We start from the raw sequence: 19917 nt of genomic DNA, 5'->3' as shown, positions 1-19917 counted from the left end.
TTAATTTCATTTTTACTACATGAACACTATAATTATGTAATTGAAGGATTAAAGTCTCTTTTTTCTTGTGGAAAAATGTTTTTAATTTTTAATTTTTTCAAAAAATTATAAAAATGTCTAATTTTTTAGAATTTTTGTAGAGTTTGAAAAGCAATTTAAAAGAAAATTTTCAAGTTTCTTAAAAAAAATAATAATGATTTTTTTTTTGTAATTTTAAGAAAATAAAAAATAAACAATACTTTTCACAATTATAATTAAAAAAAAAAAAAAAAAACCAGAAGAGAAGATGCATCAGCATGATCCAAGATATAAAAGTTACAATTTGTCTTTACCCTATATTGGGAGATTGAACTTTGGAGATTATGATTTATGTGAGTTAAAACAAAATATATTATAAAATTATACTAAATTTTGTACAAATTGACAAAAATTTAAACTCAATACCTATAAGTTATGTCCTCAAACACAACCTTAATAAATTTGTCCATCTAGTGGAATACCCTCAACAACTAATCCAATTTCGATGATTAATTCAAAAACAAACTTACCCTATTCCATTATTCATTCCCTGATAAGTTAGATGGAATAAAAAATTTTTACTTGTAGGTTGTCCTACATAGGAGAGCATAGCAAAATGAATTAAAATTTGTGGGTCAAGTCTTACAACAATGAGAGTAAAAGAATGAATTAAAATTTTCTGATAAGCTCCTACATAGAAAAGTGTAGAAAAACGAGTTAATTTTTGGGTCAAGTATAGTGATCATATGCATCAAACCCACCCATAGCACATGTTGGGATTGTCCCACATTAGTTGTGGAAGGAGCTTGGTAGTTAGTTATTAAATGTGAGAAAAAGTCTCATCCCGTGAGCTAGTTTTTGGAATTAAGAAGACCCAAAACTACTTAATACTGGTATCAAAGCCCATGGTTTCCCCCTGAGATATTGGGCATGTGGTGCTGCTGATATGGTGAGCCCAATTCGTGAGGAGTTTGGAGTTCGATGTGTGAGGGAAAGATTGTTAGAGTTGTCCCACATCGGTGGTGGAACTGGTTTGATAGTCAGTTATTAAGTGTGAGGAAAAGTTTTGTCCCATAAATTAGCTTTTGGGGTTGAGAAGACCAATACCACCCAACAGTACATAGAGATTATATAAGCAATTTTTAATCTTTGAACCAAATTAATTTGGAAGGTTGGGCTCTAACTGGCTTCCCAATTGAGTCTGTACTAACCTGCTGGGTCAGGTAATTGATAGCAACTTTAATTTGAAGGAGATTCAGCTTTGTTTTCTCACATCCATTTTTTGGGCGTACTTATTATTATTTGGCTCTGTTTGGCAATGATTGCATGCCCGCTATAATGGTCTTGGAAAAGCTATTTGCTCATAATCATGCTGCCTTTTATGTGTTACTTTTTTTTTTTTTTCCATTGCTTGGTATTGTGCATCATGCATTGGGAGGCCCAATGTGTAATAAAAATACTAGGTAGAAGGGGCTAATCACTAACTCTTTTATAGTTTCTTAATAAATATGTATCTAAAGCATATGAGAAATTGATTGTTGCTGAATGTGTATTATGTTTTATGATTTTCTGATTTTGTATTAGTGTGGGTAGGGATGGAAAAACGGGTTAGCGGATCGAGTTTGGACGGGTCATAATGGATTTAAGTTCGGATTGACCCGTTTCCTAATGGGTGACTAGCATATAAATTCAAAATCGTCTGTTCAATAAATGGGTAGCTATTAAGAATTTGTTTAAAAATATAATTTATTTTTTAAAAAAATTTTAAAACATTTCATATAAAGTGACACGCTTTTTTTAAAAAATAACACTCTTTTATTTTATTTATTAATATCTTAACAAAAAAACATAAAATGTAAAAAATAGTATATATTTTTAGTTAATATTTTTTTCAACATTATATATATATAAAATTGAACGGGTCACCCGATGGGTACCCAATCCAAACTCGCCTAACCCATTTATTAAATAGGTTGAATTAACTCATTTATAAACTGGTCACATTCCATTGAACTTGAACCCGATTTATCACTTGTTGAGTTCGGACCCTTTTTGTCACTCCTAACTGTGGGTTATATTTAAAATATGAAAGATAAATGATTGATGATTAAAAGTTGTTATGGTGTTTCTGTAATTAGTAATTAAGTTAAGAATATGCACAAATTCTGCTGCATTTGTTGTTTATTATAAATATTTTTTAATATTATCGGATACTTATATATATGAGTTTTGTGAAATTATGAGTGGATGTTTATATTGATTAATAATAATAATAATAATAATAATAATAACATGCATTTGCAAACTTAATCATGATTATTTAATTTACTAATTCACCCATTATTTGAAAATGTTTTTTTACACTTGAAATCGAAAAAGAAAAAAAATCTTTTGCCAAACAAAAAATAGTGAAAGAAAAAAAAACGAAAATTTCCAATTAAATGTGGGACAAAAATACATATTTAAAATAGTCTCAACCATGAATTAAAATTAATTTATCAATTTCTTTTCTCAAAAATGTGAAAATTTGTGGCCATATTTTAGAAATTCAATATTTAAATAATTTTTTAAAAAAATATCTATCTATCCGTGTTTTGAAAATATTATTATTTAGTGATTATTCATGAAAGTTATTTTTTTTTTTTGAAAATATGAGAATGAAAATATAATAATTGAAAATTATATTTTATTTCTTTGACCAATAATTGAGATTTAAACAAAAATTATAGATGTATTTAAAAATGTTAAAGCATAGCACTTCCAATAATTAGAATGGGAGATATATCTATTCTTACCACTTAAGAAATTGAGACTGGCTGACCAAGTGAAGTGATGTGGGTTGATAAAAGGGGAAGGAGTAGGTTTGCAACCAACCAATCTTTCTCCTCTTCTTAAGTTGCCACTCAGTGAAAATGTTGTAAATTGGAAACCACAAATTCACCAAAGGATGCACACAAGCTCCCATTAAACCTATACATGCTTTTTCCAAAAAAATATTATTGTCACCTTACATTTATATTGTTTACTAATTAAATGATAATTTTATTTTTAATTTGAATTTATAGATAAAAACACAAAAGGACAACCCAGCGTACAAAGTTTCTGTGTATGCAGGGTTTGGGGAAGGAGAATTATTTTAAAAAGAGGAATGCAACATGAGGACTTCCTATGAGGTCATCAATCCTGGTATTACTCTCGTCCAAGCACGCACTATGAAGTTTTGATGAGATTCGGTGCATTAGTGCTGGTATGACTTTATAAATGAAAAAAATAAAACAAGAGAGATCAAGTTCGTTGTCTCATTGCGAGAGGAAAAACTAATGGAATTCTAATGGTATTTTTTTGAAGTATTTACATCTCATTTTAAGAGATTGGTGTTTGAGAAAAAGTAATTACATCACGAGTCCCTAATTTAGCTGAATTGCACTTCACTCCCTAAATTTTAAGTTGTGTCGATTTGATCCTTCACTCCCTAGAGGCAGTCAACTTGCTTTGCCAGTTCAATTTAGTGCAACGGATTATGGAAGGACTTGTATTCTCCAGTAGTTACCTATTTAAATTTGTGGAAATCAAAATCACAATTTTTTTTATTCTCGAGATAAAGATATTTTAGAAGTTCTCTTCAACAATTTAAATCTTTGACAATTTTGGAAGTCTTTGAATTGGACACGATTCAAATAGGAGGGAATTTCAGTTACTTTGAATGGTGAAATGCTTCTTGAATGCATTTTATTATGGTAGCTGCTCTCTGAAAACTAAAAATAATTGATTTTAACTTGAAAGAGTTTTTGATATTTTTTTTTTGTAAAGATTATAACTCTTTTGTTAATCCTATTAGTTAATGTTTAGTAACATAAATTTCAAGTATTAGAGTTGAATTTATGTGTTTTTTTTAAATAATATAAAATAATATTATATTTTTATCTTAATTATATATACAATATAAAATTTATATTCCCAAATATAGGATTAATAAATTTAATATTTTTTTTTTTTAAATTGTGCTCATTATCCATTAATTTAGTCATCAACACTCAACAGCATAGGAAAAAATAAATAAAAAAAAGGGCACACGTGGAGTACACGTGGAGGAATTTGAATTAGAAGGAAGAGGGGAGGCGTGGGTTAGTTCAGACGTCCCCCGCACGCACGCACGCTTGGAGAAGCCAAATATTAATTGGTGTGGCTTAGGATTAAATTAAGGAGAGTTTGTTAAACCCCACGGAGGTGAGCTATGATTATGAATGCTGTCTTTTTCCTTTTCACATAGTTATAGTTATTGCCTATTGGTGGATGTGGTGCTAACTGCTGAGCCCTCCCCCTCTCCCCTTCTTTAATTATTGCTTCTTCATCTAGTTTTGTTTCATCATTCTCTATGGTTTGCTTTTCTCTTTCTTTTGTTTTTCCCCGGTTAGTTTTGAGATATACAATACAATCATGTATTAATCTTATAAAGATAAATTAAGTTCATATCGTGCGAAATATTTTTTATTTATAAAATAACGATACTTAATTGGTTGAGCTAAATATTAGCTCATCTTTTTTTTTTTTTTTGTTGATTATATAGGAACCTAACAAGTCCTTCAGATCCCCTGATACGATACTAAACCTATGGATCAACGTCCTTTCCTTAGGTCTCGTTGATCAGGTAAAGTCCAGAATGCAGACAGGGCTTCCGTACATCAATTGAACGTTCGGCCAACTCGACCCTTGAGACACATCTCCATTACCATCCATGGTACCTGTTGGCTCACAAAGAACTTTCACCATCCATGGTCCCCAACTCACTTTATTATATATATATATATGTAACAATGTCTTTCTTGAATGTTCAGTTAACTATAAGTTTGATTTCAGAAGGAATCGAACTCAATATGATGTTAATTGTTCGTTTCAAAATCTGCTTTCGCTGTTGTTGTATGCGATGGGTTGAGTTATTTTTAAATTTAAATTAAATGTTATTCTTTTATTTACAAAAAAAAACAATTTTTTTTTAAAGTATTTTTTGAGTATGTGGTGAAGAAAATGTTGCAAACAATAATGCAATAAAATAGGCGAACATGAAAATAAAAACCCCTAAAGACCCACAAGCACTCGACATACCATGTGTCTATCCAGTTGTGTTGAGATCCGCTTCAATGTAAAACCTAGTGAGTAGGCTTAAAGTGAAGGGGCATATAGCGTGCATCTATGCCTAGGCCATGTTCTTTGATGATCAATAGGTGCAAAATATAAAAAATTTGGGAAACATGAATATCATAGATAGTAAGTAATTTGCTTTCCCTAATTTTTTTTAATATATTCTTTATTAACAAAATTGGCACTGAAGCCTAATATGTGATTTTTTTTTTTTTGAAAAAAAAACATAATGTTAGATTTAGGAGCTTAAATGATAATTTATGTGGGATCAAAAAAATGGTACGTCGATTTAAAAGAAAAATACGTTTACAGATTTACTTATCTATTTTAATAGGATTGTAGAGGAAAGAACAAGAAAAATGGTAGCTAGTCATATGGATCGAGCATAGGCATTATATAGTTTATATAGACCATTTTGTATTTTAAATGATAGTTTATTCTTTAACTTTTATTTTACAATCAAGAAGATAAAATAAAAAAGAAATGATGAATCTATTAATTCATGCAATAATAAAAAGTAAAAGTAATATTTTAATATATAAAAAATAAATATAAAAATGTCAATAATATTTTTTTGGGTGTTAAAAATATTTTAAATTTAATTTAATTTCATTTTTAAAATAAAAACAAAATATATGTCCTAATCTTTAAAAATTAAGTTTGAAATTTCGTCTTAAAAATAAACTACAATAATTATATTTTATATCATTAAAAAGAGTGAACGGATGTCAATTGGTTATTCAAAATTTTAATATCAAGTCAACAAAATCTTCTATTTCTTATATTTTGGATTAAATTTTCATATTTATTAAATTTTCCAAAAATGTAAAAAAAATATTAAAAAAAAAAACTGAAATAAAAAGCCATTTACGTAACCGGACTAAGTCTCTTCGAAGACCCCTAAGACGCCGCCTCGGCGGGCCGACGAAAGTTCGAACACGCGTCTTATTTTGTCAGCAACATTACATACAATTACCCAAATACCCTCGTTTTAAAACGTTGCCATCAAATGCTGGCGAGTACCCTCAATTTTCGTCAACCCTGCGAGTACAGAATACTGTTTTTCCTTTATTTATAAAATTACTTAATATGATATATTTTCAGTCCAAGGCGCAAAGAGACTCGTACGACCGTTATGCTCCCAAATCTCGCCTAAACTACTCGCACCGGCGTCGCACGCCGCCGGCACGGGTAACGGTCTTTTTTCCGATCCCTTTTTGTTTCTAAAGTTTCCATAAAAGCTCTCTCACCTTCTCACTTACACCCTCAACTCTCTCTCTCTCTCTCTCTCTTCAAGAGCACCAAACCCTCGAGCGTACCCTTTTTATGTACTGGCTCCTTTTTTTGCAGGTTGTGGTAGCAGTGCTTGAGGAGAGAGAAAATTAGGGTTTCTGAGTGATCGTTGAGGATGAGATTTGGAGTGAGTTCTGAATTTAGTATTGTATGATGGTGGCTGCTGTGTCTGCTGCGCCGAACCCTAAACCCTCGTCTCATCGGAACCCTGTGAGGCCACCTCTGCTACCATCTGAGGGCGACAATGGAGTCGGTCCTCGGAGGCCTAGGGCGAGAGAAGTTACTTCCAGATACATGTCTTCTTTATCGTCTACTTCGTCGTCGTCTACGTCTTCTGCGAATTCCTTATCTTCGAGGCGGAGTGCGTCACCCATCGTTTCAAGGACGGGACCTACTACGGCTGCAATGACGCCGGCGAATAAGCGGTCGCAGTCGGTGGAGCGGAGAAGACCGGGGACTCCTTGGGCTAGCACAGTTGATTTGAGGGCTGGCAATGCCGCTCAGGGCTCGACTGCTTCGAGGAATTTGCTCACTTCGGCTAGGAGTTTATCGGTTTCGTTTCAGGGTGAGTCGTTCTCCCTCCAGGTTAGTAAGGCGAAGCCTGCGCCATCGTCCAATGTTAGGAAAGGTACACCCGAGAGGAGGAAAGCGACACCAGCGAGAGGAGTGAAGGGTGATGAATTGGTTGGAGCGGATCAGAGTGAGAACTCCAAGCCGGTTGATCAGCAGCGATGGCCGGGGAGATCACGCCAACCAAATATCATGACTAGAAGTTTGGATTATAGGGACGATAGGAGGAGTTTGGGTTTATCTGGGAGCGTGGTTAGGGCACTGCAACATTCTATGATTGATGGAACTCCTAAATTACAGTCAAATTCAGGCGACGCTGACCTGGAAAAGGCCGCTCTGCCTGCCGTTGATGGGAATTCGGCTATTGGATCTGCTGAATCTTCGGATCCCGTTGCGTCTGATACAGAAAGTGTGTCTTCTGGCAGCACTTCTGGAGCACGGGAGTGCAGCAGCACGGCTCAAAGTCGGGGTGGGCCACGTGGAATCATGGTGCCGGCTAGGTTTTGGCAAGAAACTAATAATCGGCTGCGTCGCATGCCGGAGCCAGAGTCGCCACAGTCAGGGAGCCCTGGATTGAAAACAGCAGTGCCGGTAAAGCTGTTTGGGCCTAAGAAATCTGCGAGTGATAGCCCTGTATCATCTCCCCGAACAATCTCAACTAGCAGGGGTTTGTCATCTCCTCTTCGCGGCGCTGTTCGGCCAGCATCACCGAGTAAGCTCATGACATCTTCAACCTCTTCTCCAATGAGGGGAATACCCAGTCCGTCTCGGGTAAGGAATTTAGTAGCGAGTACCCAGCCAAATATTCTCAACTTTGCTGCTGATGTTCGAAGAGGGAAGATGGGGGAGAACCGGATTGTCGATGCACACTTATTGAGGCTTCTATATAACAGGCACTTGCAATGGCGTTTTGTGAACGCGAGAGCAGATGCTACCATGATGGCTCAGAGGCTAGCAGCAGAGGTACAGCTACAGCACTTACTGTTGTGAATGATCTTTTATTTTTTCCATTGCAATAATGCATACCTTGGATTTTTTTTTTATTTAATGCATAGTACAAATTTTTATCTTATCTGATGACAAGTGTTTTAACCTTTTGTTTCTTTGCTGCTTGTTTTTTAAATTTAGTAATGGTTCCTTGTGAAATTTGTTCTTCAAAATAACAGTAATGAGATCATTTCGAACATATTATGATGGAGAGGTAATATTGATGACAATCAATGTCAGAAGGTAAGCTTGCTGATAGAGTAGCATAAATTAGAGGTGGCTTCATTTTAAACCAAAAAATAAGTAGGATAGAGAACAAATTTTCTCAGTTTGAATGACATTTCCTATGTGCACCTTCACTTAAGTAAAATTACTATAATGGTGAAAATTGAAAAATGATTATAGCTGAGTCAAGTGCAATATCCTTTTGCATATTTTGAAATATTTGTTAAAGGAAGAAGAAAATGCAGGAAATCTTATGAAGGGGGGGGGGGGGGGGGGCTTGTTTTTGCAATTTGCCATTTTTTAAAATGCTGGACATAAATCTTCATGAAACTAACCAGAAATAAGTGAAATGAATGGTGTGTTTCAATTTATTAGAGGCTAGGAATGTGAGGACTGTGGAATGCTCTTCTAGCAATGAGTTAAAGGAGGAGTTTGACTGTTGCTGTAATTGGAGTGAGTTTCATGGAAGCAAAAGTTGCAGATCAGCTGGCTTAAAGGGAATGAAATAGCTATTTTTTTCCATCTGTCAGAGTATCATAGAAAAGTTGATCTTATTTTTAATTCAGGTTATCTTTGTGATGAAAGAGGAGCAATAGACAATAAAAGGTAGTGCCATGGATTTATAGGCTGTACCAAAAGAAGCTAATTTGTGAATCCAGTGCTCAGTAGTTAAATTTTTTAATCTTTTAATGTTTATTTTGAAGAGTGCATGGAGAGGTTGATTGATGGGTTACTAATGTGGGGGGGGGGGGGGGTATCAAGGGGGAAAGGACTTTTTATGCATGGTGGAGGATGCTGAGATTTTATCATTAATTATTGGGATTTATCTTGTTTTGGAAATTCCAAAAAAATGTGGCAAATCTTTCATCATTTGATTCCTAACAAGAAGGGCTTGTGTGCATTTTACGTTATAGGTCACCAAATTTGTTGGTTAATATCTTCATTTTGCTATATAAGTCTTTATTTTATGGTTGAAACGTGGGGATTTTGATCCCTCTTTAAATATACTTTCAACAACTGCTTCAACACGGGGGAAAGAAATCGCCTCATCTGGAACAAAAATGTTTCAATTCTTTGTTTTATACAAGTTAGATTTGGTGGTGGTCAGATTTATTTGGATTTCCTTATTAATTTGAGATGTCGATTGGGGCTTGGAGATGTGTGAAGGAAGTGAATTTTTGGTTGAAGGTTTGGGGGTATTGATGTAGGGGATCCATTCTCTTGATTCTAATTCATTTTGATGATCAAGGCATTGGCATGGTTGTTAGAAACTTTAAAATATGCGGCTTTGGGAGGATCATTTGAAGTTCTTGCCATCAAAAGTAGTTTGGCAGTTGGGTGTGTAAAGATGTGACTTCTTCTATTTTCTATGTTGGTGTCATGCTAATTTTGCAAGCAGGGAATAATCTTTGTAAGCTGGATTGTTTTATGTTGATATTTTCTTCGGAGGCAAATTTGGAAAAAAAGTTAGAATTAGTTCGTAGGCTTTAGAATAAGTGGATTGATTTAGCCTATGGTTTTTACAAATTGATTTTTGGTGTCTTGACACTGTTACACGCCACTAAAGCAGTGGGAACAAAATTCACAGCCGTAGTGGGCTTCTTCTATTTTTTTTTTTTTTCCTTTCACATTTTCTCTCATTTGTCCTTTGGTAAATCAAACTCAATCAGCTGAGTGAATGGGAGGGGAGAATATTAGAATGAGGATGATAATGATACAAAATTATTATTATTATTATTATTATTATTATTATTTTGTACTATTCACAAAAGATGCATTAATTAACAATTTGATATGAACAAAGAATTGTTGAACAAAATTATTTATTTTGAAAATATTAGTGATTTTTTTTATTTCTTTGCTATATTGTTCAACTTCAATCTTCATCTCTTTTCTAGTTTTTGTCTTGTTCAAATTGTTAATACTTTGGTTTTTTAATGATATATTTTATTTTATTATTATAATATTTTAGTTTTAGCTTAAGTTGCATGGACCGCATGATTATACATTATAACTTGTTGGTTTAAATTGATTAGATTTTTATTACTTGACTAACAAAATAAAAGAGCTTGTCTAATTTATTGTGTGTTTTTATGCGTCTAACAGATTAATTGAGTATGACATATTTTGTTTATCATGCATATGATTAATGAAAAGTGAAACAAATTTAATTTTTCTGTCAATACTTCTTTAAAACTAGTGTAAAATTTCTTGCCCTTACTATACAAGGTTAGTAACTTGAAATATAAGATCCAAAATCCAGTAAAAATATTTTCGAGAAGGGTTAAGGACTTTTTTGATTAGCAAAGGGAAAATTTATTAATGAGGGAAAAATGGCATCAAGGGGATGCCATGCAAGTACAACGAAGAAAATGAAAACATTACAACCATTGTTGTCAGGTGTCAAGAAAATCAAGAATTTCATAGATGTTCCTCCTAATCATCTTACTCTGCCAATTAGAAATCATAGCTTAACTGATGATCTTTGAGAACATGCAGAGGGAAAGTTGTTCCCTCAAAATCTCTTCAGTTCCTTTCCTTTTGACCTATTTGCCTGGATCCCAGCCCAAGCCCATCTCACTCTCCACTGAGGTTGCAGTTACCCACCTCTGCCTAACCATGGAAATGGCCAAGCTCCAGAGGTTTCTGGTCCAAGAACAATGCAGAAGGATATATTCAACCGATTCAGCTTGCTCAAAGATCAGTGAGAATTATTCTTGGGGTTGGGTGGTTTCAGGAATAACTGATGTTCCTGGCGAAGGGTGTGTTGGAAGGCTGGAGTTTTACATTTAGCAGGCATTCCTCTGCTTTCATTTGGAAAGGCAGGCAGCTAAGCAGGTATGTGGTTGCTGTGGGAGGAAGATGCAAGATGAAGTCTTCAGTGTCCTTTGCATAAAGCAATTCACAAGAAGTCGAAGTTGCTAAGGGTAAGGATTCCCAGGAGTTGAGTCCAGAGGTGGCTAGGGTTTCCCTCATGGAAGAAGAAGGGATGATGAAGCTGGCTGGGTGGGGCCTGGGTCTTTGATGATTATCTTTAGACATGGGCTGTTTATTAGATAGCAATGCAGGACTATTAAAACTGCTGATGGGCCAGCTGGATGAGCAGGCTCATAACCCGACTTTTGTTTCTTATTTGGGCTTGTTTGATGAAAAGGAAAAATCCTCTGAACCAATCTTTGAGCCAGCTTAATGGGTAGGCCCAAAAACTTATATTGTACCTACTGGTATAAATATCCTGGTTGAATGACAGGTCCCAATTGGAATGAAGCCTGTTGTCTTTCTTTAAAAGGTGGCAGGACTCCATTAATCTTTGAAGCATAAGAAAGATGCTACCGTCACAGTGCTTCGCTTGACTTAAAATCAGATCCATGGTGGTCAAGAGGAGAGAAGTAGCTGCTCTGAAAACAGAAGAGAGAAAGGTTGGTTTCTAAAAATTCAGTTGGTATTTTAGAGAGTTTTTTCGCCCTAGAATGGAGGATCGTTAGTGGGCAGGTTATCGAGGATTAAATAGGAGTTTCCTCCAAGAATCATATTTTTTGTGAGGATGAAATGAAATTCAGGATTTTATTGCTGGATTTGAGGGAAATTCAGCTGTTAAGGGAGTAAATTCAGATAATTTGAGGAGTCAAAAGGTTTATCTTCACCATAAGGCCAAGCTTGTTTTTTGAAATGAGGAAACATGAAGAAAATTGAGATTCTTCTAGTGAGAAAACAAAAAACGTTCTTGAGAGATTGAGGTGTCTTAAGTATATTGGAGGGGCCAATTGGGAGAGGGCTAGCACTTGTAAGAATAAAAAGAGGTAGGGAAATGTCTCGGATGATTATAGTGTAGGAAGTAGTGATTTTGAATGTGACAGGGGCTTGGGGCTTACTTTTGGATGAAGTTTAGGATCAGCAGTGCTATTTTTCTGACTTCTTCTTCTGATTGCCTTGAGGAACTATCTTATGTGCTGCTGCCTCCACTACGAGGTTTGGATGGAATGAGCATTTTTAAGGATGATGCTTCAAATAAAGAGCTGAAGGTTAGTGTTGGGATACTGCCCACCAGTTCAAGGAATTCCTGGGGAGGACCTTCAAGCTCATATTTAATTGGATAAGAATTTGGGCCTCAAATTTTTTGATTTTGGAGGAAATGGAGTTCAGCATGATGGTGATAAATCTCAGGTGAAGAAGGGTTTGAGGGAATTAGCTAATTTGAATTATTCAGCGGACTATGATGGGAAGGGCTTGAAGAGAGGTTTTCTTGGTAAATTTTAGTTATTAATTTATTCTTTGTGTTTTTTCCTTTTCAATTTATTTTTGTTTTTGCTTTTGTTTTTCCATTTTATTTTTGAGGTATTAGTATCCTTGCACGGATTGTAGATTCTCTCTCTTAATGTATCTTTTTTTAATCAAAAGAAAAGAAGCTGGTTAGAGAATTTAATTTGCTCCTCACACCAAAAGAAGCTGTCTTTGATGGCATGGAAGGACTCAGATATCAGGTGTAATTTTAACATTTTGACAATCTGTTCTCTTTCATGGGACAAAGTAGCGATGGGATTACTGGAGGGAGAATAAGGGGGTAATTGGTGCAAGAGAAAGATCATATAATGATTTGATCTTCATGGTACAGAAAATAGGCAGCATTGATACATTTTCTCCTCAACCTTGATGCAAGACAGTCAAAGAAACAGAAAGAGAGAAATCAGGGAGGAAATAGAAAGAGAAAGAGAGAAGGAGAAGAAGAGAGAAATGGTAGGACAGAACAGAACAGAACAGACCAGACATTAGAGATGAGTCCCTCACAGAGCAGAAAATCAACAGGACAGAGGGAGAAACAGAAAGAGGAGAATGGAGGAAAGAGAAGGAAGTAGAAGGAAGGAGGAATAAGGAGAAGAAATTGGAAGAGAGAATAAGTCCAAAGTACTTGCAACTAACATTACACGGACAATACAACTAACAAATAATTAGATAATAAGCCCAGGCCCCAGAGTACTTGAAATATAAAGTAGCCAATTATTAACTGAACTTCTAAAATGAACTAGAATTTTTTCAAACTAAATAAAGATCTTAGTTCTAAAGCTATAGCAATATAAGCATCTAAGTTCTCCACTTGTGGTGCTCCATTGACCCTTCTTCCCAAAAGAAAGAGAAAGGACTATCATTAATGAGCAAGAGAAAAGCATCACTAAAATCTGATCTGAACTTAAGCTCTATAAAGCAATAGTACTAATAAATATATAATTTTAGTGACTAGAGAGTCCTGCTAAAAATATAGGCAGAATTTAAAATGGGACCCAGTAGGCAATGGACTGTGGATCATGGACTTGACTTCTAGTCTGTAAGGGCATTGATACTTTCTTAAACAATAGGTAATGTATGTCTGGAGTCTTTTCCTGCAAATCTTTCTATTCCTATATTATTCAACTTCCTACTTCTTTCTCCATGGTGAATCATATTTGGAAAGCTAAGATCCTTCCAAGGTAGGGCTTTTGGTTGGCAGAGCTACTACCAAAAACCTGTTGCAAGTTTGAAGGCCTTATGAGCCATTGTCTCTAGATATTTGTTTGATGTGTTGTAGTAGTGTAAATCCCATTCTCATTTTTTTTTGTGCATTATTATCCCTTGGGCCTTGGGAGTATGTTGAATAGGCTATTGGTTTTTTTGGTTTGTCTGGAAAGCAGCAGATTGCGTGGATTATCTGGATGTTTTTTGGGAAAGATAAAGGGGTGAGGATTTTGTGCAGCTGTGTTGCTGTTGCTTTGATTTGTGGTGTTTGGTTGGAGAACGGTCAGACCTTCAAGGGTCTGCCTCTGACCCTGCTTTGGGATTAAATAACATTTCTTGATTCTTTGTGGACTTCTTCTGTTGCTCAGGCTTTTAAAGGGCTGCAGTTAACTGATATTCAGTGGGATTGAAAAGCTTTGTTGTGCTGATTTCGTCTTGTCTTCTTTCTTGGATTTTGTTGATTAGGAAGATGTCTTATCCTCCTTTTGTTGTACTGGATTGAAAAGATTTGTTGTGCTGATTTCTTCTTCTTCTCTTTTGTAGTTTTTGCCTTTTGGTGATTAACAGGTTGTCTTGTCCTCCTTTAATTGTACTGTTTGTTCTTCTCTTTTTTCTCAATAAATTTCTTCTTTTATGAAAAAAAAAGAAGCAATATATGGCTAGTGATAGATATGCTTATGGGTTTTGAAAGGCAAGTGCTGTGAACTGACAAAGTTGACAATTCCACCAAAACAAATACCAGGGAGTTGGAACAGAGTATGCTTGGATGACAGTGTGGTTTGAGGTTGCCATGATATGAAAACCTGCAATGAAGTATATTTTAAATTGTTTTAGCCTTGGATCAAGGGGCCTTTCTACTGGAGGTGGTTTGGTTTGCCTGGCTTGCCCTTATGAATCATGCATATTTTGTATAAATAGCTATTTGGAATAAGATTCTGAAGTCACATTTGACAGTGAGATGTGAGATATTGAATAGTTGTTTAAATTTTATTCTGAATAGCTGTGGAAACATATATGTGTTTGCAAGGGTGCAACGCAACTCAGTTTGCTTCAACACAAACAATATGTAGAGTCTTCCTAAATCAGCCTGTAGGTGTGCCATGGTGTTGCACACTCAGTGGACAACTTTCTAGTTCTTTTTTTTGCTTTTATAAATTTAAAATATAAAAGGGCAGCCCGGTGCACAAAGCTCCCGCATATGTGGGGTCCAGGGAAGGGGCAGACCATGATAAGTCTATAGTACGCAGCCTTACCTTGCATTTTTGTAAGAAGCTGTTTCCATGCCTAAAACTTCTCAACTCTTTTTAAAAAAAGAGGATAATTACTTTTTTCTTGATTATCTAAAAAAGGAAAGGATAATTTCTTTTCTTGTTCTATTGCATTTGAGTTTTGGCATCTGTAATTCTCATTCTTTGAGTTTTGTTGGTTATTGTAAAGATTGATGGGGGATTTTTATCACACTTGATGAATTAGAGGAATTGCCCGTAATTAGGGGTGTACAAAAATTACCGAAAAACCGAAAACCAGACTAAAACCAGACCGAAATCAGTTTTTATTCAGTTTTTGGTCTTCGGTTTCAGTTTCTAAGCAAAAATGGAACCGAAAAATCTAAAAATTGAAATAATTAATAAAAATATAATAATTTTGTATATTTATAGAAGGCATATTCTTACCCAAATACATATTAGTGAAGTTTAACTTTTATTCATCAATACATATTCCAATTTATTAATATTTTAATTCAATTTTAATAATAATATTAAAAGTTTGTTAAATTATATTTCAATCAAATTGAAAGAGAAGGAAAAGCCTGAATGGAATTTTATAGATTGATAAAATCCTCACTCTTTTGTAAGTTTTCAATGTGGGAACTGGTAGCCTGGGAGTACTGATGTGTTGCTGATGTTGTGGCTGTAGCCCACAGAAAACTCCCCTTTTATTCTTGTCCCACATCGGCACATCGGTTGAATAGAATTTGGGAACTCCTTTCACTTCCTATAAATCCTCTACAATGCTCTCCAATGTTGGCATCCTCCGGTCATGGGCTTCCAATTTAGTTGTGCTTAGCCTTATTTGGGCTAAGATCCCAGCTACTAAAATGTAGCAAGTGTTGGCCTTAATGGCTTGTTTAGTTTAAAATTTTAAAAATCGTAAATAAACGAACCAAGCTGCTTAATTGACGGATTGCGGTTTTTTTAAACGAATGGTTATGGTTCTGTTCCGGTTTTTTATTTTTAAAAACCGAGCGCTTCGGTTCGGTTTTTGGTTTAAGCCATAACCGAACTGAATAAAACCGAGTTCACCCCTACCCATAATAATAGCATGGAAAGCAGAGATGCCTTCTTTTATGTGCATGGAAGGCTTGTAGAGAGAGCATGGATGGCTTACCATTTGCTTTGGCAAATATAATTATATTCCCTAGAGTTTTGTTTAGTATTGTAAATTCTGATTGTAGATTTTATCATTTAATGGATTAATGTGAGAAATTGTCAAGAATACTGGCCTGGAAATCAGAGATGCATTCTTTTGTGAGCATGGAATGCACGTAGAGAGTTTTTTTGAGCGCATTGATCTCCTTCTTGTCAAGTTGAAGACTTGAAGGATGCTTTGTGAATGCCTTTTCTTTTCGGTTCCTTGTTTTGGTGATTTTAGAGGATCTGTTTTCCCCCATCATTAAGGTGCTTAGTGAGGTTTATTTTTTATTTTTGTGTTTCTTTTCAATCCCCTAATGCAAATAAAAGTGTCAGAAAACACACACAAGGGAAATGCTAACCTAATTTGGAAGATTAGCTATGTCCCCACATTTGATATGTAAAGGTTGCGGCAGTTTTTGTATTTCTACTATTTTTCATACAGCATGAAGTACACCCACCAACATAGCAGCATATGCAGTGGCCGACATCATTCCACTACACCCTACATGCATGCATCACTGCTATGAACCAAAATCGGAATAATCCTGTCTACCTGTCATTGATGGTCATCATCACAAATCTCTGTAACTTTCTAGCTCAAACTTTGCCACTTGTGCACTACTAACTGGCCATTGTCATTGGTCACCTCTTAACTGTGGAGATCATGCATTTGCTAGTATACCGTTCCCATGCACATTAAGAGAGAACTAAGAGGAATGATTTGTTGAAAGCAGTACCATCTAGTTATATTGGAAATTTTAGAGCTATGACAAGGTGTAGCATAAATCCATTTCACTACTAGTTGCCACCACCTTCATGGTATGGTATAGCCAACAACAGTATGAGCCTTCCTTCAAGGTTATTGTAAGTTGTGCCAGCTTCTAAATTTAATTTGGCTGTCTTACATTAATAGGTTAATCAAAATGAGTGAATGATGGCGACAGAATTTGTTTGTAGAGAAGGGGCTAGCCAGGAAGGCCTTGTAAGTTAAGAGATCCAACAGATTTTAATTGTTAATTTATTTTTATCTTCAATAATTCTTTTTGGGAAAGATTAGGGCCTACTCATAGTTCTATTTTCCATTTCCAGTTTTCTAAAGAATTGCAAAATCTCAGCTTGTTTTCCAGTATTCCCAACGACCAATGTCCAGAAAACTTGGAATACAGCTTTTTATTGTTTTCTGCATTTTCTATATATTTGTTTTGGAAAACAAGGTGGTATTTTTTCTATTATTATTCAAGGTGATATTTCTGTTATTATTTGGAAAACCGAAAATGAAAAATAAAAATTGTTCTCTGCAACTGAACAGAATTTTATTTTGGATAACTGAAAAACCAAGAGATTAAAGAGAGCTGCCTACCAATTCTTTGAACGTCAGAAAACGATACACCCCAAAAGAATCAAAATGAGTGGGCCCAAAAGGAAGCCGATAACAGAACCCTATCCTATAACAGACGAGAAGTATTGAACAAATTCTCATACTTTCAAAGAGTTCTTGCTAAATACTTTGCTGCCGATAACAGAACCCTATCCTATAACAGACGAGAAGTTATGTACCCTTTTAATTTTGGAAAGTGGATTGAGGGATTTTCCTATGTCTGTGATAAATGTTTGGAGAAGGCAGTGCTGGAATTAAGAAATTAAGAATTTAAGTTTTTGGTTTATTTTTAAAAAATCTTTCAAGCTAGGACAGTGCGTGATGCTCTAGTTTGTAATGGAGCGCACAGTTGGCGGTTGCTGTTGCAGCTCCACCACTGTCAGCCCGTCACCACCATCTCAGTTCACTCAGGTAGAAATTTTTTGTTAGAGAACCCAACTGAAGTTACTACGAAAATGTACAAAATTTATAAACATTAACACAATTTCTTAGGGGGACGAAGATAAAATATCACAAATTTTGGGCTCAATTAAAATTCATATTATAAATTTTAAAAAATTTAATGGGCCTATGTACAAGTTTTGAAAGTTATCAGCCCCTCTTTTCTCTGCACTGTTGCAACTGTCTACCACGACAAATTTCAGCCCTCTCCAATCCTTGAGCAGTTGAGCCCCCACTGCAACTGGTGCAGCTAGACCCACACTAATGGCACAGAAGCCTTGTCAAAACTTTGAATTAAGCAGCAACCAGCCCAATTGAAGCCCAACAATTTAGATTGATCTTTCTTCACATCCAGAATATATTTGTCATAATGGAAGCCTGTCACAGCATTGCAACATCCTGACACTCGCTCATACCTGTTGCTGACTAGCTGCCAGTTTTTAGTTTAGTACCTTGTCATCCCTCTTCAACTTCAGCAGACTTCATATCTGACTTATGATTGGAGCTGCAGCCCTTGCTGTTGCTACATTTCCTTTGTGGCTTTTTTTTTTTTATTGTGTTCAGAAGAACTGCTAGGAGGAATCTTAAGTTGGTCCAACCTTGACCTAAGCCTGACCCCACCTGACCCAATATGTTTGACTGTACTAGATCACCATTTCTTCGTAAAGTGTATGATGTTATGCTGTGGCCTGGTGGAGGAACAATGTAAATGAAGTTATTGAACACTTGCCCTCATGTGTGATCCTGTCTCGCACATGAAGGGACAAACAGATGAACTTGAACAACCAATACAAAGACAAAAATAACACGACTTGAACTTGGAGAGGACTTGGAATTAGAGCTTGGATACCATATTACTCGATAGAAGAGAGGAAGGGAGACAGAGAGAGAAAGTTTATGTACGAGAGAATTAGCGCAGTGCAGTAGGCCCTAGAGGCTTTGGCTTATACATGAGTACAATGATAATTGGGAGTTAGTTTGTCTTCCTCCTGGAAGGTCAGATTTTGGGTGCTTGAAGGTTCTCCTTGATGGCACTGTCCATAGGCTAAAAGCTCACTTGGTCACATTTATGGTCTTGATTATTGGGATATTTACTGGGGTACAACCTACATTATTTAGGCTGCCTATTTGCATACTTATTTTGGCATAGATTTGGGAAACTATGCATGTATTATATTTTTGATTGTGTTGAAAATATTCTGTTATGTTGGGGTTAATATGTAATTATATGCTTTTATAGTTTTGGTAGTTATGTTGAATAGGACTGTTCTCATTTGAATTTAGAATTGCAGAACTGGTCTCCTTCTCACCCTTGTGCAGCTTTACCCTTTCTCTTCTTCTTCATCTTCTTCTCCCTCCTCTCTTTTTGTTCCTTCTCCTTCTTGCTCTCTCTCTCTCTCTTTCTCTCTCTCCCTTTTGCTTCTCTTTTCTATGTATTTCTCTCTTAGTTCTCTCTTTCTTTCTGTTTCATTTACTGTCCTGCATCAATCTGGTATAGAGCAAACCTGATCACCCTCATTCTTCCCTCTATAATTGATCGACCATCTATGTTCCAATCTCTATAACAATCTCTCTTGAAGAGTCATAAAAAATTCAACCACAGCCACAAAACAACTGCAGTTGTCTTCTTTTGCTGCCTACACTGCTTCAAAGAAGAAGAATCCTAACAATTCATGCACAAAAGCCCTGAAAAATTGGAAATTCGAAGCACTGTTTGTCAACCTTAACTTCCAGAAAATTGCACACCATATTCTACGCATCATTTCACAACATTTCCATTGTCATTACAAATAGAATGCCCCCCTCCCCCTGAAATTTTATTGTCAGTCCACCCAAGATCTGCCACACATTGGCCAAACATTTCCCAGCTGAGCCGAAAGAGGACCCTTGCTGGTGGCGCATGCACCCCATATGCCAGTGGTGTACATGTGACACAAAGCCAGAACCTTCAGCAACTTCCAAAAT

At 35.6% G+C, this 19917-nt stretch overlaps 1 protein-coding gene across 2 annotated transcripts in view; it reads left to right on the top strand.

Moving 5' to 3' along the window:
- Nucleotides 1–6239: 6239 nt before the first annotated feature.
- The window catches only part of LOC131161586 (QWRF motif-containing protein 2-like), a 28629-nt gene continuing 14951 nt past the window's right edge, over nt 6240–19917 (top strand). The window contains exons 1-2 of one of the 2 annotated variants that reach the window (XM_058117433.1): nt 6260–6348; nt 6508–7983. In XM_058117433.1, coding sequence (XP_057973416.1) covers nt 6601–7983 — 1383 coding nt within the window. In that variant the 5' untranslated portion in view covers nt 6260–6348; nt 6508–6600. Of the gene's footprint in view, nt 7984–19917 lie in introns of both variants that reach the window. The other variant, XM_058117432.1, reaches the window with a different exon arrangement.

This window comes from Malania oleifera, chromosome 8 (assembly GCF_029873635.1).
Source record: "Malania oleifera isolate guangnan ecotype guangnan chromosome 8, ASM2987363v1, whole genome shotgun sequence".
Classification (NCBI taxonomy): Eukaryota; Viridiplantae; Streptophyta; class Magnoliopsida; order Santalales; family Ximeniaceae; genus Malania; species Malania oleifera.
The sequence above is the reverse complement of the archived record's forward strand: the minus strand, read 5'-3'. Positions and strand labels throughout refer to the sequence as shown.